A 24,254-nucleotide genomic window follows, 5' to 3' on the forward strand; every position below is an offset into this window, starting at 1 on the left:
TCAGGGTCGCTTTTTAAGTAAGAATTCAACTGTGACTAAAAATTCTGAGATCTTGGGGGAATAGACCATAGAAGTTAAAAAGAAAATATGCAATATTTGCAACAAGCAATCACTGCCACAGATGGGCCTCCCAGGGCCTATGATAGATGAATCCTTTCTGTCGTTGGTGAATAGGGATCATCTGAAGTAGTAAAAAAATCATTGTGCCTTCCAAGACCCTGTTGCTCTTAAGTATTTAAGAGTTACAAATTTTGTTTCTTGGTTAATACAAGTGTTTTAACTACAGGTGAGAGTGTTCGGTACCTACACAGAACTATTGCATATTTTTTTTCAGGAATAAGAATAGGAAAAATCTTAAAAGTGGTCAGCAATATTCTATATCATCTTCTGATCCTAGAAGTGATTAGACTTTCAGCTAATATTTGTATTCAGACCAAATAGAAAGTAGTTTTCTGTTTATGTTGGCTAAAGTACTATTTTAATTAACTGAGATTCTAAGATTGTCTCTAAATTTGTGAATTTGAATGTATTTGTGAGTCACAAAGTAATAATAAAATTACCAATTACTTGGGTCTAGTGGATTTTATTCTAAGCTATTTTAAGAGCTGAGAAAATCTGATGAAATCTCTTTTCTAGATATGTTCTTAGAGGAAACTAGAAAAGAGCAAACACAGAATCCCCCTTTAAAAAGTGGGGGTGGCATGAGTGGAAGAAGAGCCAGAGTACTAAAAGTGAATCAGCCCAGTTTAATTCCCAGAAAAACAGTGGAAGAAATAAACAAAGATTTTGTAAATATCTAGAAGATAAAAAATAATTAATAACAGTCAAATGTGGATTTGTCAAGAACAAATCATGCCAGAAAATCTAATTTAATCCTGCATCAGCTTATCAGGTTCTGTGGACAGAGAAGTGGCAATAGATAGCATATCTTGACTTGAGGAAGGATTTAATACCATCTTGCAGAACATATTCCTAAAAATGCCAGGGCAGGTTTTGATGTCACTTTGTGTTTACTAATTTTCATTTATATATAGTGTCTCCATGAATGGCAGTTCTGTTAATTTTAAATGCACCCTAATTGCAAACAGACATGAATGAATGCTTGTAATTAGCTAGAAATGAGAACAAGGAGTGTCTGCATTACAGTAAAGACTTAGGAGTTAAGTGATCAACCAGAGCTATGATTCAGAGTTCCATTATTAAACATTTAGAACTTCTTTTCACAGAGGAGTTTGAATAACGTGTTTGTGAACAATGATGCTCACAAAGGTAAGTATTTCTATAGATGGCATTCCGTTTATGCCTCTAGTAGAGGTGTAGTTTTGCTGGAGGAAGAATGTGAGAGCTTAGGGAACTGAAGTTGATTTTTTCTACCCCTGCCTTCCTCCTACACTTATTATGGCCAATCCTATGATTTTGAGATCCAAACCTGATCACTCTTACAAAGATGTAGTGAGCGTTCCAGATACCATGTATGTTAGAGAGAGGTTTCTCGGTTCTTAGTCGATTCCTAAGCGTATTCCAAGGAAACAGAAAGCAAAGGGGCAAAATTCGGATTCTTCTCTATGTCATGCAAGGGACATTACAACTTTTCAGTAAGCTTAGGTGTTGAGTCAATGTTTAGATGTTAATTTTTGTGAGAATACTGTAGTTTAATTAGATTATGATATTTAATTGTACACTTAAAATTTTCGATGTTTTTTGGTGAAAAGGTTTGAATACTACCAGCTTAGACACCTGATTTTGCCTCTGGCTGTTGAAAGATTTTGTAGACTAGAAAGTTAATATAAGGAAAAAAATAGACAGAAATAAGGCCAGACAGGAAAATGCAAGACCTACACTTACAGTTATACTATATTTATATTTTTTTAAAAAAAACTATGTTAAAAGTAGTTACATGATCAAAAATTTTCACTGCTTCTGAGAAAGAATTTTGATTTTTTCAGAAATTTCTGTACTAGTTTCAGAACCATTGTTATGTATTTTTTAACCAGAAGAATAAAACTTAAAGTCTGAACAACCTCTATTTATTAAGACTATAATTTATGTAAGATCTCAGAGGCTAGGTGGTTTGTTCAGAGGAATAGTTACACATGTGTGAGTAGTTTTTCTATGAAATCCAGTTAAAGAAGTGTAAATAAACACAGAATTTGCTAAATAGTGACACAGTTTTTGTTTGGTAATGGTCTTTTATTTTTGGATTCCAGAGTTCTTTCCTGGACCCTGTTTAGAGAGTAGACGTTTTACTTTCATTAAACAATGGGAATAAGTTACACAGATAAGATCCTCATTTCATTCTGCATTCTGTGGTGAAGAGAGAAAATAAATTTAAGATATTTTTCACTGGTTATTAAACCAGTTTACTGCGTATCCTATAAAAAAACACTGAAGGAAATTAACACCCGAAAAGAAAATAAGTATCTGATGTCACTACAGCCTTGAAATTTAGTACAGCCTGATTCATCAACTTCTGTTGTACACTGGAATATCAGATCTAATGGACCAAAACGATCACACTTCTCAAGTGCTACACTTTGGTATGGCAAGATTTTAGTAGGCTGAGTAAAAGCACAACTAACTCAATTAGGAAATGTCTCAGATCCAGCCGCTGGCCACTGCAGAGGTTTATATGTGGAAGGAGTTAATGAAAATGAATAAAAATTATGTAGTTTTAGCTTTCAAAACTATTGCTATTCTCAGCCAAAACAAGATACTTTGGAGAGGCTAAGGAGTTCTGATCAGAGGCCCTCACACCTTAGTTTGAAATAAATAATTGTATTACTTTTTAAAGTAGATAATTTAAATGCTTTTAAGCTTCTGCTTAGTGTGTGATTTGTGATATGGAACCTATTTGAAAGATTTTTAATTTTGGGCCAAAAAAATCCAAATTGTTAAAGATTAATCTTGCTAATGTGTTCTGCAAAAGTTTTTTAGCAAAAGCTTTTCTTCTTTTTTTTTTCTTTTTTTTTTTTTTTTTTAAGTAAGTGTTCTTTGAACATCAGTTTTAAAACCTTGAAAGTTGAAACTAACTGTAGAGAGAGTGGAATGCAGGCAGATTTCTCAGTAATTTCAAATCTGGCTATGTTTATAGCATTGGATTACATTCATCTCCTGATCCTAATGCCTGGTCAATAGATAAAAATAATTGTGAATGATTACAACACTCCAGTTTAATTTGCATCTATAATAAAGCATTAGCATCGCTTTACTTGGTAGTTGTAAATACATTTGTACAACATAAGAAATAAAAATTTCCACAAAAGTTATGAATTTAAATCAACCCCTCAGGTTAGTGGAGTGTTATTCATACAGCAGAGTAACAAGGCAAGGGGACTCAGAAAAATAAGCGTAAAAAGTCTTGAAAAATTTGGTAAGTTTCAAGTATTATCTAACCTTGACTCATTTGAAAATAAATACGCAAATAGCAACAAATGCCAACAGAGCACTGATCAAAGGAAACAAGTAGGCAAAAATAGAGAACTTCTATAAAACAGTAGGCTGGTATCTTCTATTTCTTAGTGGAACATTGATTATAAAACCTATGGAAAAGAGCATTTCCACTATTGTAAACTGTGTTACTATAACTAGTTATGCAGACAATCTATAGTAATGTTCTGTTTATAATTCTGGCTCTTCCGCGCATCAAATGAATCACCAGACCACATCTGTTTCTAAAGAAAACCAGTTGTGCTTTCTTACAGTACCATATAAGCTGGGCATTGTATTTACCTCATTTATCTTATGTAAATAGATTATATCACAGATATATGGGGTTATATCACAGTAATTTCCAGTGATTTCCCAGATATAAAGTAATAAATTCTGGAGAACAGACAGGGAGTTAAAAGTAAGCTACAAGTGTTGCATTGGTATTTTTATTCAGTTAATTGTAGTCTTGAAAAAACCTGGTATTTTACATTTTATTTTCATAACAGAAGGCCTTAAGAATATTGGAATTATTCCCTCAGAAAGTACTTTGAAAGTTTTCCTTAATAATGATGTAATTTTCACCTCTCAAGATTTTTGTGAACAGCAAGAGCAAATCAGCAAAAATAAATGATTTCTTGATGAATTGGCCATTAAACATAGCCATATCTATGACATGTGCAATTAAATTTTCTGTTCTTCAACAAAAAGATGGCACAGTAAAGTTTGTGCCAGTAGGAATAACACTATCCTAGATTAAAATAATCTATTTGAAAGTATTGTCACAAAATTTGTATGGACCAACAGACTCTGCATTACTGTTGTATTTCTCATTTATTTTTCTTCTCCTGGTTTTTAATTTCCTGTTTAAATGTTAGTTTCTAATCTTGTTTCATAGCAGAAGCTATATTATGTTTCTGTTTTGCAAGAATCTTGTACATATTTTGCATTTAGTAAGCTGGCCTTACTGATGAAGTACTGCCAGTACTACTGTTTGTTATAGGGTAGTCATTCAGAGCTTCATGTATGAGTAGATCTAGGGCATTATTCTGCCTTGCAAAGTGCTCTCTGTAAGGCTAATTTTGAAGAGGCTGAGAATAAGAACAAATTCATGATATTAGTTACTTCTGTTCCTGTTACTTCCTCTGCAAGCAATCCTTCTCTAGGATTGCCTACACTCTGGAAGAAATCTGAGTCCATTGCACACAATTAAATGTGACAGTCTGAGAAATACTAGTTTAATATCTGTGATATAGTTGTTAAGCTCCTTAGTGTATATGAATTACACGTGGTGAATATACTATAGTGAACAATATTATAAAATCCTTATTAACAGGCAAAATAACATATCAAGACCAAAGTAATTGCTAATGCATTTCTAATTAATTACACAGTTAAAATGAATTTTATTTAATTCACCTGCTAGCATCTGAGCCCAGGGTTGCATATTTCACTGCAGCAGCTGGTGACAGTACATACATCTAGGAAAGCATTTTCTGCAGGAGATGCTTGGAATGCCATCTACTGTTGAAGCAGCAAAAAACCCACAAAACCTAAACCTAACTCCCGTGGCAAAACCTGATTTTTAGAGTAGTTGGCTAAATTCAATCTAACAACAGTAATGGAGTAAAAGATAGTTAGAATTTCCTTCGATTTTATTTAAAAATAGATACATTCAAATGAATTCTAGCTGTCAAAAATTAGTCTCTGTTAAGGGAATGGTTTGTAGTTGTATATGTAACTCAGACATTTTTAAACCCAAATCTCACCTGAGAGTTGCTGTGGGGTCCTCATGACTACACAGAATTGCAGTTAGTAACAAATCTTATGTGAAAATTGGACAATTTTGCCTGTGTCCCTTCTTTGAAAATGAAAGTCCATTTTTTTTTTTTTTTTAATTTGACTCCTGCTGTTTTAGGTTGAATATTCTTTTTTTGTCCCAAATCACCTACCTGAAATATCCACATATTTGCAGGATAGGAAAGTCACATTAAATTGGAGAGAAAAAATTAAACCCAAATAAAACTTTTTTGCTTTTTTTTTTTTTTAATTATTATTTAATGAATGTACATATATATGTTTTTAAAGCTTAAGCAGCTAAAATTTGTTAACATAGTTTAGGACACCCTGAACATCGTGTGTGAAGGCAGTTAACTGCTTATGTGGAGCCTTGAAGAAGTGTCAGGCTCCCATGTATGGCTTTTCCACCTGTATATAATACAAGCACTGAGATTATACAGGAAAGAGAGCTTTTCAGATCGTGTGAGAGACATCAGTGTGACCAAATACACTGCAGGACAGATGACAAATGAGTGAACTTTTGTCTCACAATGTAGCTCCTTAAAGAGAAGGAAGTGGGTGCTTGTGGGAACATAGCCTTTGTTTGTTTGTTTTTTTAATCCAGAAAGAGGTGTACAGGCAAAACAAACTGATGAAATTTAAGGAGGTTTTTACCTGTGTCTCATGGCCTTGAAACTGGATTTGAAAATTCATTCTAATTAATTATGTGATAATACCTGCTCTTTGAATAAGGCAATAGAAACTGAATAGGTAAACTTCTATTAAAGAAATATTTACTAAGGCTCAAGGACTCCTTAAAACTTGCTTGCTTTTTTTAACTGCTGCCCTTGACAGCCTTTATATGCATTGACTGGACCTTTGTTTTGCTCTTACTGCTTTCCTAGCATAGACTGATTGTTAACCTTCCATTGTGAGCTAACTGGTCTTACCTTGCTGTAATTATATATGATGTCAGAGATGAACAACAAGTAATGACCTGTTTACCCAGAGAAGATCCAACTGCTGAAACTCCTAATTCAAGAAAGTTAGTAGTGTGAGAGCCTGAAAATAGCTTCTGAAACTTTAAAATTGGAAGACACTTCTTCAGTGAATATATTTTCTTATGTTAATATTGTTTATACAGGATGAATAGTGTTACTGACTTCTGGGTATTTTTATTGTCCCTCTTTGACAGCTTTGCTTGATCCAAGACTTTCTACTAATTATTGCTTTCTAATTTTTGTTTTTCCAATTTTTTGTACATGCCTTGTTCCCTCAGTAGACACAAGATACCCAAGTGGGAAGCAGCTGGTATATTCCACATGGCAACCAATTATAATGCTGATGGTTGCAAATTCTCACTTACTCTGCGATAACCAAAATACTCTTTATTTTTTTTTTTTCTAAATATGGGAAAAAGCCGCAGTAGCCCATTTTAAACAATGTGGTAGGTTTGGACAATCACTAGATGTTTAAAATTGACCTTTTAGTATCACCTCTCTGGTTGAGGCCTCCTGCTTGCAATTTTGGATAACCTTCAAAAGAGAGCATTGATCCGTGAATTAATTATTGGAACTGCACATAGCATAATGGCTACCATTCGGTGTAGTACTCATTAAAGTTGTACAACAATCATTTTCTCATGTGCTGATTTGTGATTTTGACACTCATTTCATGGTTTTATTATCAACACATAAGAGAAAGGAAGAAGTCTGTCCAAGGCAGGAAATGTGTAAGAAGTGTGGGAGCTTTGATTTGTAGAACAGTGTCTCCATCTCTTGCTCCAGCAACAAATAATGGGAAGCATTTTTGCCCTGAAGAGTTCATATCCTAAGGTAAACACTCTGATTTATTGTGCTGGCTCTGAATCAAAAATACTGCCTGTCTCTTCAGTTTTAGAGTTGAAATCACAGGGCTGTTGAGCACTATGATTGTAGCTGCAGCGGACCACATTTTAGTATGTATTTGCTAAAGTATTAGTGTCAAAATTGACGCAAGTTAAGACTTGTTTGTCTGAAATCTTCGATAAAAAACATTCCATTTCTAATTACCAACTCCTTTGGGAGTATGGCAAGGATTTACCTATAACCTGAAGTTTGTACAGCCTTTGACAAACATTTGGTAAGCAGCATGTATAACTACAAAACATGAACAAATGTGTTGATCTAGTGTGTGTTGGATACCCACACAATTTAGTGCATTAGGTAATTTAAGTTGGTTTTACTTGATTTGCTTATAAATTTTTGTTGGTATGTCTTTAATTTTCAACGATGTGCCCTAAAGGGTGTAGGTGTCTCTGCTTGTCAGATGGGTTAGATCTTCTTTGGTCAGGATTGGAAAGGATGGCTTTAAAAATATCGCCTTGATAGGCATTTGTTAGTAATAGACTTTTCGTAAGATTTTTTACTTTAATAGCAGCTATCACAAGCATCACAAACACAGAGATACTCTTTTTACTATTTACAGGACTTCTGCAGAATCCTTTTTACTTTTCAGAATAATCTGTAGCATGGTGTAGTCACGGTAGTCCCATGAATTAGTAATATCTCCATTTTAGACTTCTGTGAAAGAAATAACACTACTGAACTTAAAGTCCATACACTGAATATATAGTTTTGTCTTCAGTCTTTGCTTTTCACTAGGTTTGCATTGAGAAGACATTTGCCAATTATCAAATAATTTTGGAATAGTTAAAATATGCTAATAATTTGAGGCATATACTGAAGACGGAAAGAGAACACTTCCCCTCAAAGACTCTGTGTTGACATCTTGACTCTTGAGAGAACTGCTGGCTCTGTACTGTCATCTGGGTTAGTGCATTCTGAAATGTAAATAAGAACAAAATGAAATTCTAAGATTAGTACTCAGTTTAATTCACTTTATGATATATGTGGGTGTCAAGTAGTTAGCATTCATGCTGTTGTTTTTATTTGAAAGATAGCAGCTCTACAGATGTTTTTTTAATGTGTGTAACTAGAAATCTATATTTGAGACAAAATAATTTGCTAAGGTCTTCTCTCAACTGTTTTCTTTACTGTGAACACAGCTGAAGGTCAGTGTCAGTATTGTATCCGTACAATAGAGAAAGCAAAATGTGAAAATTCTTTTTATAAATCTGAGACTACCCCTTATTGTACCTGTATGATTTGCTTTAGGAAAACCAGATAGTTTTGTGCATTAATATTTAATCTCATCTTAATTCATAATCAAGTGTAATGTAACAAGCATTGCTCATTGAGACTTCTGCACATATATTGTGCTTCTGGTTTTGGGCCATCAGGCTCTGTGCTCTTTAAACTTAAAATTTCATGCAAGTGTTCAACTCTATGGACTTTCTAGCCAGTATTATTTAAAAAAAAAAGCTACTGTAGGAGCATCAACAACTTTATTAAATTGATACCAGCAACATCAATTACAGCATTAATTTAATACCAAATAAATGTTTAGATGTTTTTGTTCATGGATGAGGGAAATCAGGATCCCAAACAAAAGATTTGTATTTCCATTCTTCTCAGCTTCAGCAAAAGCACTAGAAAAAACTTCCCTTGTAGTCTGTCCTCTTCTCATCACCTAACTGAAGAGGTTAGGAGGTAAAGAGAGCACAGAAAGTGACTGGGCAAAGGGCTATAACTACTGACCTTTAACATTTTTAAATGAAAGTGCCATGGAATGTTATATGCTTTATGCTCAACTCAGTGTTTCTAGGAGACGTTAGGTACATCCAGGCTACTCCTGCAGATCAGATCTTGTGCTTGTAGGTCCATGGGTGGCAAAGTTGTGAATCTTGAGAGCGTTGGGTTTGAATAGATACTAAGATGTTTATCCATGCCAAGGATAGCTGATTCTAAAAATCTGGATTTCCTCAAGCTTCACTGGCAAAGAATTAGATACCTGTTTCATTTCAGACATCTAGGAGGTGAGTAGTGTGTTTTACAGCTCATTTTCATGGACTGAAACACCTCAATTCTGCCCCACATGATTTTGTGGCTATGCATCCAAGGATGTAAAAGTAGAGGTCTGGTGACAGTGCTTGTTGCTTTACTTGTGACCAATGCATCTTTTGGGAATAATGCCTTACAGTTTTGGCATAGTAGATTTTAGAAAGGAGCTTTTGCTTATGGCAGTCTGTTGAAGGATAAAAAAGTATTAGTATTAGGAGTTTAAAGGGCTAAGAATAATTTTTCTGCTTCTGTTGTACTTGTTCTGTTCCCTCTTTTGTTCTGTTCTGTTCTATTCATGCTCTGTGATAGTGGGGCTAGCCATATCTTTGAGGAAATGTTCAGTACAAGGAGAGGATCTAACATCAGAAAGTGTTCACTGAGACTTGAGATCTAACCTAATGATACTCACTCCTGAAAAAGATCAAAAGGGACTGGCACTTCAACTGTGTAGGCTTGCAGAGGAACACAAGAAATGGTGCTGTGAGCGTTTCCAAGGGCAGAGGTTCCAGATGACAAAATGCAAGGTGTAAAAATTCGTCAGTGTTGACAAGTAGACAAATCCGGGCTTGTTTTCAAGTGAAGCAGTACACAGGATTATGATCTGTGCAAAGAAAATTGTGATAAAAGATTTAGCCTCTTCTAACATTTTAGAATTTATTTGGTGCTTGTGCAAAGTGTTGAATGAATTCTTATAGCGTCAGAAATAATGAAAATTGAAAATAGCTGATATTTAATATTGTACACTGCTATACAGCACTATCCCCATCACTGTTAATCAGACACATTATCTGCAGCCTGTTGGTGATTTTAGCAAGCTAGTATCAATCGGAAATTGTTTCTAATGAATAACTAGAACTGGCATTGTTCTTGGAAGAGTTCTGAGAAGATAAGATTGAAAAGATATGGGAAAGTAAAAGGAAGACGTAGTCTGGAAGAAGCAGAGTATGGACGTACTGCTTGGGGTTTTTCAGTTGGTCTGTTGAGTAAATGAATGTTTGGGGTTGTTTTTGACCTGCCAGTCCACTTCTTTTAAGCAATTAGTTGCTGATTTTTGAAAGGATGGGAGAAAGCAATGTGTATCAATGGGAGTATGCAATCTAGTGAAATACAAAGCAGTTTTTATAACCAAAGAAAATAAAACTATATGTGTGTATATAGACAGGGTTTAAGAATGTAAAGTTTCTTCAGTCCTTTCTGTCTAGAAAAGGGTATTTAAACCACAACAGTGTTAAAACCACATTTTGTGTATTTTATCTACTATATCATTATTTCTGTCAGTTACTACTTCTACTCCTGATTTCACCTTATTGAAAAGTCTTTTGGAAAAAGAGTAGCAGGCATTAGTCTGTGGCTTGCTGACATATATACAGAATCTCTGTCTATTCTCTGACCTTCAAAGATAAATATCTGTGCTGTACACTTGAAGGGTTCAGGCCTGTTGATCCACAAGGTCAATATTAGTTTAATTTCATATGGTCAAATCTATTTTTTCAATAGATTTTTTCAGAATTTCTTTTCAAATTGTAGCTTGCCCTCCATGGCTGTTATAAAGTCAAGGAAGATTATTACCGAATCCAGGGACTGAAGAATGTATAGAGAGTGCTCAAGGAATGCGTCACAGTTATGTAATAATGGAAGCTGTTGTCCTCACGTAACTGCAGTGTTGGACAGTGTACAGTGGATGAGACAAAATTGTAAGAGAAAAGATTATTTCATAGGAGATATATTTTGAATTGGAGAGTCAAATAATGTCACGACTTAGAAAACAGTCTATAAAATGCTAGAAAAATAATTATAAAAGTGAGTTTTGAAAATGTCTGCTAATGGACAATGTTTTTCATTTAATGCTGCTAAACTGAAAATCTGCTGTAAGATTTTAAAAGATACCAGCTGGAATTGAAGTTATTGAACATGTAGTATTAGTAAAGATGCTAGATCCCCTTGAAAAAAGCACAAAGATTTCAAACAGCACACTCAGAAGTAGTGTGCTGTGTTGTAATTTTGATTTTACTGTGTTTTGATGTCACTTCCACATTTGAAAAAAAATTTTACCATGGTCGCTATAGAAAGGAAGGATGTTGATTGTAATCTGTGTATGTGAAGTGCTCAGATTTCATTTGTTTAGTTCAATAGAAAAATTCATAATGAAGTAAAAGCTTTGAAAGTGTCCAGTAAATACGTTTGGAAGTCATGTATGGAGAGGAATATAAGCATTAGCTGCATATTCAGTTTTCTTTGTCCATTTGCCAGGGAAGTGATATTTATGCTGTCTAGCATGCAATTTAGGAGCTCTGAATCACTGTCTGGGAGCGTTTCCTTCTCTCAGTTGACCATATAGAGCTTTTAGGCTCTTAATGTTGGAGGATTTGAATTAAACGTCCTAAGCTGCCTAGTGAAAAAAGCATGGAAATGCTTTGATTCCCTGCCGCTTCCGTTCTTCCCTCTTTGAAATTCATGTGTTGAAATCTTGGTTAAACATGTTATTATGATTAAGAAGCAGAATTGTGACTGTAATAGAAGTTTTTATTTTTATATTTCTTTATTTTGGAATATATCTGCTTGGGGTTTTTTGAGTGTTGGTGTTTTTGTTTTTTTTTTTTCTGTTGTTGGGTTTTTTTTTTTTACTGGAACATTTCTTGGAATATAGATTTCTAAAGTGCTTTTGTGTATAGATTTCTAAAGTGCTGAAGAGGCAAAACTGTGTTAGAAGACATTTTGCTCTGTGCTACATGTTCAGTTTTGCCTTTCTCATAGTCAGTTTTGGAAAGTTCTGAGTGTGTCTTAATGTCTACTCATTTAGTTCTTGTGTGATCACTGAACCCTGGTTGTAGAGGTATTCATTGGGCTATCATATGGTGAAGGAGCTATTTTGGTGAGCTTTAATTTTCTGTCCAATATTAAGCATCCACTTATATTAAGAGGCTGCACTGCCTTTTTAGTTAGGTAAGAGAATATTCTTCATAGAGACATTCAGAATATCTATTTGGGAACCTTTTTGGGTTTTTAAATACATAGGGAAGCTAGACCCTAACTTGATATTTAAGACCAGTATCTGCAATTAAAGGATGCAAATATTCCTGTGAGTGTATGCCTGCATTTGTGGGTTTGGTTGAGAGGAGTCGCATAGAACATTGGCTTGCTCACTGATAGGGTATTTGCCTAAAGACAATGGATAAATATGAATTAGTACTATAAAGACCTACTGTATGTATTACCTAGTTATTTCTTTTAGCAAGTTTTAGTAAATTTTGCTCAAGAGTAAAATTCGTTAGTTTTCCTTCCATAGTTTTTAGAGTTACATTGTCTGTAGGCCCTGACATCATTGTAGTTTAATACATATATTGCAGATTTTCTTTTAATCTATTAGGATATTGCATTTTAAATGACATGTTACATGTTATAAATTCACATTGAATTATGATAGGTTGTAAATAAAAATAAAAAAAAATAAAAGCACCTTCCATTGCATTTTTGCCTGAATGTACTGTTGGAAATATTCTAACATGATATTCTATCTGAAGAATTGGAATCAGGTTATAGAATATTACTGATTTAATTTTATAAGTAAATGTTTTCGATACTTGGCATTCCCCATTTTTAATTCTAAATAGAAGGAATACAACTTAATAGAAATATACAACAGGTATTTAAGGGAATCCTTTTAGCTCAAAGTAAGAACTTTCTCCTGCCCATATGATGCAGATTATAGGACTTCAGGGTAGTTGTTTTACAACATGTTGCACTCAGTTGTGCAAACTTATCTTTTTAGGGTCAAAGAAGAGCAAAAACCACAGCTGACACAGTAAGTAAAATATCTTAAAAATGCAATAGGCTTGACTTTTCTACCTTTGCCATGTTCTGCTTCCTGCACCTTTGTTGGTATTAGCTTTCACTAATACCTGATAGGCTGCAGTTAGTTTGTCATCTGCTTCCTGACTGGCTTGTAAGTAAGCTACCTGCAGCTTCTTACTTCATCCACGTGTTAGCTGGATGTAGGTACTTTCTGCCTGCTTGTGAACTGGTGAACTGTAAAACTTTATTTCCTTTACATCCTTAGTGGCTGACTTAGTATTGTAGCTAACATTCCCATTGGCTCTAGCTTTTCTGCCTATATATTTCTATTAAAGTTGGATAAGAAAACATTTAAACTAGTGTGGTTTTATTGGTTATTCAGTCACATTATTTGCTTATTTAAACAGGTGGTTTCCCTTTAGTGGGATCACTGAGCTGGTAAATAACGTTCTTCAACCACAGCAAAAACAGCAAAATGAAAAGGAGCCCCAGACGTAAGTAAGCTGCTCTTGTTAGACTAAGTAATGTCTGTATAACATTAAAACGTACTGAAAAGTATGTTTAAAATAACTGCCCATGTAGAACATCCTGCTGAGGGCATTTTACAAGCTGACACCATTTGCTTTCTGACCCCTGATTTCCAAAGGGAAAACTGAAAATCAGGTTGTACTCACCATATCAGTAACTCAAATTATTACATTAGAATACAAGCTAAGGAATTACTACTGCTACATTTGCCTTTTTCTGCAAATGTTCCATACATGAAACTCCCAGTGAAGTGATGCATTTTCTGTGCATGAGGAGCTGGAATGATCCGACGTGTTATATATAGCATGTATATAGCACGTGCATGGTATTTGTGATATTGGTTATGCATAGAATGCTATACAAATCTACATAATATGTATGAAGAGCTTTTTAAGGACCAGGAAAATGTATTTTAATTTTTTCATGCTTCTAAAATATCTGTAAAGTTTCAAAACTTTAGCAGATAAAAGGTGAAATCTTGGGTCTGTCAAAGCTGAGGAAATTCTGACTTTGACGGGGCTGATATTTCATCCATGGATCTTTTACAGTGCTAAGCCAGTATGAGAACCTTGTGAAATATTTACTTTTCTTGCTGTCTGAAAATATAACAGAAACTGGCAAAGCTAGGACATTCAGTCTTAGAGTAGAACTTGAACTATGGAGCTGAAAATATTTTTTTTTTAAAGAGAAACTAGCTAATATTTATTATTATAAATTTTCAAATTTTTAAAATGTGACTTCTGATATTATTTAAGCTTTAAATAGTTAAGTTGCTGTCTTTTCTTCTAAAGGGGAATGCCTTGTAAATTAATGTGATAAAAGAATGTTTGCTTTTGAACCCATGCATAACTGGTTTAAAACATGGATATAACTTGTTATTAATTGTTTTCCAGACAGAACCAGTTTTAGTTTATTTTCAAATATGTATGTTCAAGTGGAGTTTCATACTTGCAAGATATGAAAGCTGTGAATTATTTTTGAGAATACACTGCGAAATTTTCACAAAATTAAATGGAGAAATAGGCCATAAAATTGATATTCTGTATATATCTTATTAAGAGCTCTGTTTCTGTTATTCTCACTGAAATTCCTATATTGCATATAATATTAATAATGAAGTTTTTATTTATCGGTTATCGTTAGATATTGGCAGTATTACATTTTGTTCACAACACCTTGGTATCTCCTTTGTATTCCCAGTTTCCTTAACACAGCAGTTTGTTCTGCTTACGCGTGCTGTACATATAAAGCATATGGCTTTGAAGAAACTAAAAATAATATATACTCAGTATATACAGTTGAGTTATAGTTGCCCAAAAGTATTTATAAATAGTTACTCTTACTGTGGAAGGATTTTTTTTGAACAGTGATCTCTTAGGGAACTACCTTCATTCAATTTTTTTTTAAGTCATTAAGAAATGAATTTAAGTGTATACTCCTTGAATTTACAGATGGCAGAAGGCTGGAAGAAGTATAATATCCAATAGCAGGATTATATTCCAAAATTATGCTGAAAAACCAAGCTATGGTTATAATATTATGATACCATTCAAAAGGATAAATGCCAGGTAGTGAAATTCTGTAGGGATAGTTTATATGGTTGAGACAGGATAGAGAAAAATGGTGTAGGTAGAAGTTTTTGGCAGAGAATCTGGGAGCCATAGTAGTATGTAAGTTGAGCAGGAGTCAGCATCGTGAAGGATATAAAAACCACACTGGAATGTATAGACACTAGCCTGAAAGTGTCATGAAGAAGTTTTCATCCTGCTAAGCTTTGGAAAGGTCCCACCTGGAATAGTGTGCCCTTTTTTGGACACCATCCTTCAAAAATGGTGTGGAGCAGTTGAAATTCAGTGGAGAGTAATAAGAATGAATAAACAGATGCCTAAGAAATGTGGCATGTATAAGGAAAGATTGAAATGTATGAGGCGATTTAGCTTCTTAAAGAGAAAATCCCAGGGAACGAAGGAGATGGGCAAATCTTTAATTATGCAGAGAGTTGCTGAAAAATGAAAAGTTATAATATCTTCTCCATACCTCTGGTGATGAAACACCAGAGGCATGGAGGAAGGTAAGTTGCATCAGGGAGGATTCAGCTAGGTAGGGAAAACTTAAAATGCTTGTACAGTTTGCCTAGGGCTTGTGTGGAAGCTATATTAATCTTTAGGAGCTGTTTAGCAAGTATCTGTTAGAATGTACACAAGTGTAGCTTTTCCTGTGCTGAGGCAAATGACTTCTTAAAGTGTCTTCAAGCACTGTTTATTTGTGATAACTTCATTAATTTATTTAGTTATTTTTCATTAATTTATTAATGAACATGATTTATTTTTTTTATTATTGTAGACATTGAAGGAGAGAACTGATCAGAAATGCTAACCTCTTTATTTAGTTGTTTGTCTGGCTTTAATGGCTTGCTGAAAAGTGTTGTACCTGGTAATATTATGGGACACTGGGAGCAGTGTAGAACTCTGTATGTCTGAAGGAATTATTACCACTATCCATACATATTGGGGCATTTCCATTTGAAATCATGATCAGTATCTGAGTCTGTAAAGGATTTCAGCCCAACTTGGCTGATGAAAATAACTTAGAGTTAATCTGGGAAAGACAAAATGTGGTGGGAGAAGGAATCATAGTGGTGGTTGAAAACATAAGTTGTCATCTTACAAATTTCAGTTTTGCTCAGGTGAAAGTATTTTTGAAGAATCGTTGACCACATATCCTTATGGGCAAAGGCAGGATTAGTCTGACACTCTTGAACATGGATTCTGTACAACAAAATCACAGAATGGTTGACTTTTGAAGGGACCTCTGGAGATCATCTTGTCCAGCCCCCCTGGGTCAAGCTGGGTCACCTATAGCCGGTTGTCCAGGACCATGTCCAGATGGCTATTTAATATCTCCAGGGATGGAGACTCCACAACTTCTCTGAACTAGCAATACACATGCTGGTGCTCGGTCACTCTTTACCCTTCTTCAAGGTGGGAGTGACATTTGCTTTCCTCCAGTCATCAGGCATCTCTCCCAAAGATTGGAGATGGTCTTGCAGATCTGGTCTTCCCTGATGAAGAATACTTTCATCTCCAGCTCCTGTGTACTTCATCATGAGTTTTATCTGCAGTGTTTAAGAAATTTCCATGTTGTCATCTTTACAGAGTAGAAATCCTTAGCTGCTCCCTGAAGCAACTGTTCTTGATGTTTAGCAATTAGTCTGTCAATTTTTATTTCTTCAGATTCATATGGCATGTATTTTGTAAAAGATATATTCAGATTGTTCCTCATTGGGATTTGGTGGTGTTCCTTCTGCCTAAGGGTTTGACTTGTATGAACCTTGGAACATTATGTAATGGTATTAAGCTCCAATCAAAATAAAGGAATCCCATGCTAGGAGGCACTAAAGATTCATCTAGTCTAATACTGTGTATTGACAGTGCCCAGCAATGGGTATTTAAAAATGCACATGAGGAGGAGGAGGACATGTATAGGCTAATTCTTATATAGCCACTTCAGGTATTTTAATGGATTCCTGAGGCAAAGGCTGTATGCAGATTGCTGTATTTATTTAATGAGCATTAGGAATCTATCTTCCATAAGTATTTTCAGTGCCATTTTAAACCCATTTATATTTTTGCCTTCAGAACTTTGTGAAAATGAATTCTACAATTTAATTATCTGATGTATAGAAAAGTTGTTTGGTTTAAACATGCTTACTGGGGAGGCCTAGTCTAGTGTTGTGTAATTCCTTATACTCCATGTCTATACTATGCTTAGTCTTTACAGATTTCTATTATATTCCAAGCAGCCTGTTATATTTTATAAAATCATCTTTTTAAGCTGAAGAATCAGAATTTCTTCTTCTGTGAAAGGCAGGCTGTGCTTCTGTTTGTCTGTGTTGTCTTGTCTCCTTTTAAAAATTCTGTTAGACTTTTTGAGTTAAGGGTGACAAGCATCTCTCACAGAATGCAAGATGTGAGAACTTAGTAATTTTATACAGTGGCTTAGGAAAGAAAGTTTCTAATGTTTGCTGCTTAAAGATATCCAGATATTGAAAAGATGGTGAGTGTTTTTTCCCTTTTCCCTGAACAATTTAGTTGATGTTCAGGCTGGAAGAGTCTCTACTTAATTTGGTTTTGTTAAGAACTGTAAGATGGCTATGAAATGCCTTTTGTACCTAAGATATTTTAAAATAAATAGATTAAAATATTTAATTGCCTCTTAGCACATTCACTAGACTAATTCTAGGAGAGGTTAAAAAATGTACATTGCTTAGCACAACATGGGGGAATTTTACTCCTAAAAGAAGTAGCTTGTTACTAAATAGATCTTAAGGTACTTTCCAACCCTAACCATTTTTATTCCATTCCATCTCATTCCAGTCTAGTCTAATCCATCCTATCCTGTCCTAATCTAATCTTTTCTACTCTATTCTATGCCATGCCATGCAATGCCATGCCATATATTTATATGTTTTTCTGGAAGCTATGTTGTCATTATAGGGAAATAAAGACTGAAAATTACTGTAAAACGATACTTAGTAAAACCTTTTCCTGCATATTTTTATGTAAACTGAATTATTTTTTCTATTGGCAGAACACTCTGGCAAACTGTTAAAAATTTTCAGTAAAATGTCTTCTCCTGTAAAAGAAATATATATTTTTTTTCCAATTGAGTTCCATAAACAACTATAAAGGAAAGAAATTATCAATCAAGAGTGCTTGATTTTTTACATTTTAATTCCTTTGCTCTTTGAAATGTCAAGTAATACTGAATTTTATCAATACATACTAAGTCTCTGTGTCCACACACATAGTCTCGTTAATATGTCCTGTCCTGTTTGTTGAAAATCACTCTAGACATACTGGAAAAGTTTTCAGTATATGCATATGTGTACTGTAAAGAGCAGGTACTGTATTTGTAGAGAAGGCTGTGTCATTATTACACATCGCCTTTAAGGCACAACTGCATAAAGTTGTAAAAAAGAGCAGAATATATTGTAAGATCCAATACATACAACCTTTTTTTTTTCTTTAGGATGCAAATTCAGTCTTACTAGTCCCCAGATTCAGCATTTGAGCAGTATAACTTAGATTAGGTATGTGATTTTCTTCATAAAATTAGAAAAGTCTGTTAAGGACATATTACCAGATATTTTAGTGTTTGAATTCAAATAAATTGTTCCATTTATAAGACTCTCTAATGAATCCTATTTAAAATAGATTGGCATTTCTTAAATATATCATAAATCAATGAATCATTTTTGTATTCTAAATTTGCTGGATAACTAATATGTCTGCTAACCATTAGGTAGCTTTGAATTTCTTCAGATTATCTATCCCAAGTGTAATAGCAAGCACACATAAACAATTATAAGATTTATACTATATACAGTCAGCAGATTTATTTGCAGCCTGTGTAGTTCCTGTTCAGTATTGTTTTTAATAGAATCTGTTGAAAATAACACACTCCACTTGAAGGAATATTTTTGTGAAAGAGAAAAATGTTTTGTAGCCAGTACACTTGTGAAATTGGAGTCATGAAAAGTCTAGCACTCTACTGTGTTTATTTTCTTAGGCAGTAAGATGGAAAGTAAACAGAGAGTAAATGAACTAAAAATAAATGTATAGTTTGCAGTATAAATAAAAGAAGCAGGGAGATTGTAGTTATTTTGAAGTAAACAGAAATCCACAGAATACCTTCTTAACTAGAAGGCTGTTTTTTCTACATAATAAATATGAGGAACCTAATCAACTTCCGTTGTGGAATTCTGATGACTGATAATGGCTCTTACTGTTATAAGACTACTAAATTTACCATTTGCACAATAAGATTGTTTGCCTGACTTGTAAAGATGCCCTGGATTTTTTTTTTTTTAAGGTTTTTTTCCTCATAAATAAGACTTTCTTGCGTTAAATATTATGGTTGTATAGTTCAGAGTGTTAATGAGGCCAGGACAGTAATCATGAATATGGTGGAACTCAGTTTTATCAGAAGTCAAAGATAAACACATTATGGACAGGTAAACATAAGATATATATATATTCAACTTAGAATCCAAATGATCTGTTTTAATAATAAAATATACACAGATTTGTAATTCTACAGACAGACCCACAGAATTTGACAGCTGAAAGAGAATGGATTTCACATTTTTGATAAATTAAGAAGTCTTAATACTAAGGAATTAAAAAATACTCATGGACAACATGAGGAAGCTATTGTTTAAGAAAATGTCTGTTTGTGAAGGAAAAAAGTAATCTTTAAACAAAAATCAGGTAGTATGTTACAATGAAGAATTCCTTGAGGATCTCATGTTAAAAAAAAAACTTGCAAGGAGAAAAGGACACAACCAAAAATAGTTAGCTGGCCAGCAGTTAGCATTTTGGGCAGGGAAAAGGTGAAAAACCCCCTCCAAACTGAGGTAATAAAAGTGTACGTACTTTAGTCAAAAAATTGGACAAAACAGTAACAAAGGTTAATAACTGAATTTTTTTATAAGGTAGGGTTGAAATGGAGATATATCTGGTGTAAATAAACCCATTGCTATCTAGACAATAGACTGCAGTATGTTGTAACACAGTTAAAGCAGCTCATAAAAGTGTTGTGTTGGAATATTTCTATTACAATTCTGGAAATTTCAGAGTTTGTGGATGTCATGGGCTGTGGTGCTACTAATGTGCTGACAGCATCCTGCTTTGAACCGCTTTCCAAAAGAAACGGACAGTACCCCTGGAGGGATGACAGGTTGTCTGAATGAGATAAGCAAATAGATTTAGAAAATGCTGACTTAAGCTTAAGACAGAAGTGATACTCCAACTATAAGAAGAGGAAAGCATGTTAGGCATGAAGCTGAATCAGTGATCTCAGTCTCCAATGGAACCTACCTTCATGGCAGTGGCAAAAGGGGTTCTTGCAAAACATAGAGGCTATCCAGTCATTTTGCCTCGACTGTAACCAAAATGGATATTTTATTTGAATTTATCTTTCCCAAAGAATTGAGCATTTCATGCTGTGAAGGAGAGATTTCATGCTGTGAAGAAGTGATGCTAAAGATCGTACAGCAAGTTCAATTTGCATGGTGTTTATCTAATCTTGTCTTAGGAAGGTCAAGACTTCTAGAGAGGATCATATCACAGCTGCTGCACTTTTCTGGCTGTGCAGTATTGTCAACAATTTAAATTTTTTCTCTTTAAAATGGCAGGGCAAACAATATTTTGTGAGTAAAAGTGAGGGGAACCTTGTTTTTCTTGCAATATTACTAGTTCCAGGAGTTCTATTTTTTTTAGAAATTATTCCAAAAAGTGGCATAAGATGGTTTTAACTAGCCAAATTGAATTCGAACTTTGTTTTCCTGATACTTGTGATCATAGAATCATAGAATAGTTAGGGTTGGAAAGGACCTTGAGATCATCTAGTTCCAACCCCCCTGCCATGGGCAGGGACACCCCACACTAAACCATGTCACCCAAGGCCTCATCCAAGCTGGCCTTGAACACCGCCAAGGGTGGAGCATTCACAACCTCCCTGGGCAACCCATTCCAGTGCCTCACCACCCTCACAGTAAAGAATTTCTTCCTTATACCCAACCTAAACTTCCCCTGTTTAAGTTTGAACCCATTACCCCTTGTCCTGTCACTACAGTCCCTGATGAATAGCCCCTCCCCAGCATCCTTGTAGGCCCCCTTCAGATACTGGTAGGCTGCTCTGAGGTCTCCACGCAGCCTTCTCTTCTCCAGGCTGAACAGCCCCAACTTCCTAAGCCTGTCTCCATACGGGAGGTGCTCCAGTCCCCTGATCATCCTCGTGGCCCTCCTCTGGACTTGTTCCAACAGTTCCATGTCCTTTTTATGTTGAGGACACCAGAACTGCACACAATACTCCAAGTGAGGTCTCACGAGAGCAGAGTAGAGGGGCAGGATCACCTCCTTCGACCTGCTGGTCATGCTCCTTTTGATGCAGCCCAGGATAGGGTTGGCTTTCTGGGCTGCGAGCGCACACTGCCGCCTCATGTTAAGTTTCTCATCAACCAGCACTCCCAAGTCCTTCTCCACAGGGCTGCTCTGAATCTCTTCTCTGCCCAGCCTGTAGCTGTGCCTGAGATTGCTCCGACCCAGGTGTAGGACCTTGCACTTGTCATGGTCAAACTTCATAAGGTTGGCATCAGCCGACCTCACAAGCGTGTCGAGGTCCCTCTGGATGGCATCCCTTCCCTCCGGCGTATCAACCGAACCACACAGCTTGGTGCCATCGGCAAACTTGCTGAGGGCGCACTCAATCCCACTGTCCGTGTCACCGACAAAGATGTTGAACAAGACCGGTCCCAACACCGATCCCTGAGGGACACCACTCGTTACCGGTCTCCAGCTGGACACTGAGCCGTTGACCACAACTCTGTGTAACAACATGTGGCTTTTCGGTATAGTTCCTATCCCATCTCTGGTGCTAAGCGAACAACTTCCCTCAAGTTCATATGTCTGAAGGTTGTGAACATCCATTACTTATATTTTTGATTTTCTTATTTAACATGCTTCTAGTTTCCCATGCGATTTTTAGTCCATGAGAGATGCCTGCTCCTTTATTTTCTTTTTTGTATCTTTCAGGGACTAAGCTGGCAAAGGAGTTTTTGCTGTTTTGCTGAAGCAATCTGACTAAACCTTCCTGGAAATAACAAAAATCTTCAGTTTTTACAAAGGGCAGGCTAACTTTCAGGGTAGAGCATATATGGAAATGTAGGTAGTTATTAATTGTTGAAAATACAGATTGACATTATAGACTTATCTGAGTATCTAGATTTTTATTTAGAAGTGACTATTCAGGGCATCCATAGCTGCTGCTATATATTAAGTATTTTTAATAGATTATGTCTTAATTTTATATTGAGATTTTTAATTTTTAAACGCTCATATTGTATATTTTTTTATTAATGTCAGTTTTGATAGGGAAATCCAAGGCTGCAGAAGTAGCATTTTAATAACTGGGATTTTTTAGAACCAGTGGAATATTGTTGTAAGCAACAAATTCTTATCTTTCTGATAGAGCTTCTATTTTGTTAAAATATTCAACAGTATTCAGATATTCAAGTAGTTAATGAAGATGACTTTGCAAAGACTAAGCAAAGGAAAAGAAAATGAAAATGTCTTCTGGTTCTTCTGTTTTGTTTGCAGGTCAATACAAACAATACAAAAAATGTTGAAACCAGGTAGTGACTTCAGTAGAACTGATGTGTATGTATGTATGTAGCTATCTCTTCCCTAAAAAGATGCTTCTGAGTCATGCTGCTACACTCGTAGTACTGTAAATTTTGAATATGTTCAGGAAGCACTCACACAAGACAGTAGAGATATGGGTGTTTACACCATTTGGGTGTCTGTATCACTTGGGAAATATATTTATGGCACAGCTAACGGGCTCATTTTGGCATTACAGCTTCTGTTTTCACATGAAAACTGCTGATTTGAGTTCACTGTTGTGTCAGCTCCTGCAAATAGGCTCACTTGGTATTACAGGATAACTAAACAGGACTACTTTACCTTAGGCTGGTTCTCTAGACATTTTTCATGAGGCTGTAGATTAGAACAGTCCTTCAGTACCTTGCCTCAATTTCTTTCTCTGTATCACCTTCTTTTGACCTCTTTCATCCTTTTATCATTTTACCTGGAAAAACTCAGAATGGCTTTTACCAAAGTGGAGTATAAAAACCGAGAATGTTGAGTATCAGACATGAGTAAGGGTAGGACTAATGTAGATATGGTAACTCATTTAGTTTTTGCAGAGCAGTAACTTTCTCACAGAGCAATCCTCTGTTTGTTTGTTTGTTTTCCATATAAACTGATAGTAAGAAAGCACTAACATTCATTTATTTTTGCTGTATGTGTTACCAAGTTTCTGAAAATGAATAGGTGACATTTTTAATTTATTGATGAATTGGAAAAAAAGTTGACCAAGAATTTAAAGTCAGAGATGTATAAAAGGTTATTTAGAAGTCAAAATAACATTTCCTGAAACAGGGAGTGACTTTATTGAAGACTTTAAATTATCTGTATCAAATACATCAGACTTTTTAAATCAGTAGTAACTGATGTAATAAAAAAGGATTTCGAAGGGCCATTTTAATGAATGGTAATTTGAGACATAAAGGATTCTAAATATTTTGTATCAGGGGTAGAGATATTGACATGAAAAGAGCATAATGAGCAAAGCTGAATACATATTTAGGGGCAAAGGAGAGATTTAGTGATTATGGCTGAATCAATTATAACATTGTAACTGCATAACTACCCTCAAAAAGTTGGAGCCAATCCTTAAAAAAAGAGAGAATCAATTTCATAAACTAATAACCAATTTCAGAACCAGGAAGTAGGTTCTAAAACAGTTAATGACAGTAACTCTAGAAGTGCTTGTGGATGCCTTTTAACTACATGGGGTTTCTTTGGTACTGAAAGACATTTGGCACGTAACAAAGGCTGCTCATGTAGTTGAAGCCCAACGTTTTAATGTTTGCTATCAAATGCAAGTTCTGAGAGTAGTTTGTACCCGTGCAAATGACTTCTACATAGGACCCAGCTGTGGATAGTGCTGAATGCTACTATGAAGTATTGAGCACTTCCAGCTGCTAATGACACCAGTGGAAACCGCGGTGGTTTTTCATGCTAAGTTTCACACAGCAGTGGTATTTTTGCTTACTTGCAGGTTAAAAGCAGAACTAGATCTGTCAGTCATCAGTATCTGGGGAATTCCTGTCCCTTGGAGTCAGGAAACAAAATTATGCTTGCTGGAAATACAGTTAGGCCT

At 35.1% G+C, this 24,254-nt stretch overlaps 1 protein-coding gene across 13 annotated transcripts in view; it reads left to right on the forward strand.

Moving 5' to 3' along the window:
* RIMS2 (regulating synaptic membrane exocytosis 2) overlaps nucleotides 1-24,254 on the forward strand; it is a gene marked incomplete at both ends in the record, with an annotated part of 479,054 nt that overhangs the window by 49,740 nt on the left and 405,060 nt on the right. For 2 of the 13 annotated variants that reach the window (XM_080611830.1, XM_080611853.1), the window contains 2 exons: nucleotides 12,916-12,948; nucleotides 13,346-13,432. The exons of the other annotated variants lie outside the window; for them this stretch is intronic. In XM_080611830.1, the coding sequence (XP_080467956.1) occupies nucleotides 12,916-12,948; nucleotides 13,346-13,432 (120 nt within the window). The remainder of the gene's footprint in view (nucleotides 1-12,915; nucleotides 12,949-13,345; nucleotides 13,433-24,254) is intronic. 13 annotated transcript variants of the gene reach the window in all.

The sequence above is a fragment of the Psittacula echo genome (genome assembly GCF_963264785.1).
Source record: "Psittacula echo genome assembly, chromosome: 2".
Taxonomy (NCBI): domain Eukaryota; kingdom Metazoa; phylum Chordata; class Aves; order Psittaciformes; family Psittacidae; genus Psittacula; species Psittacula echo.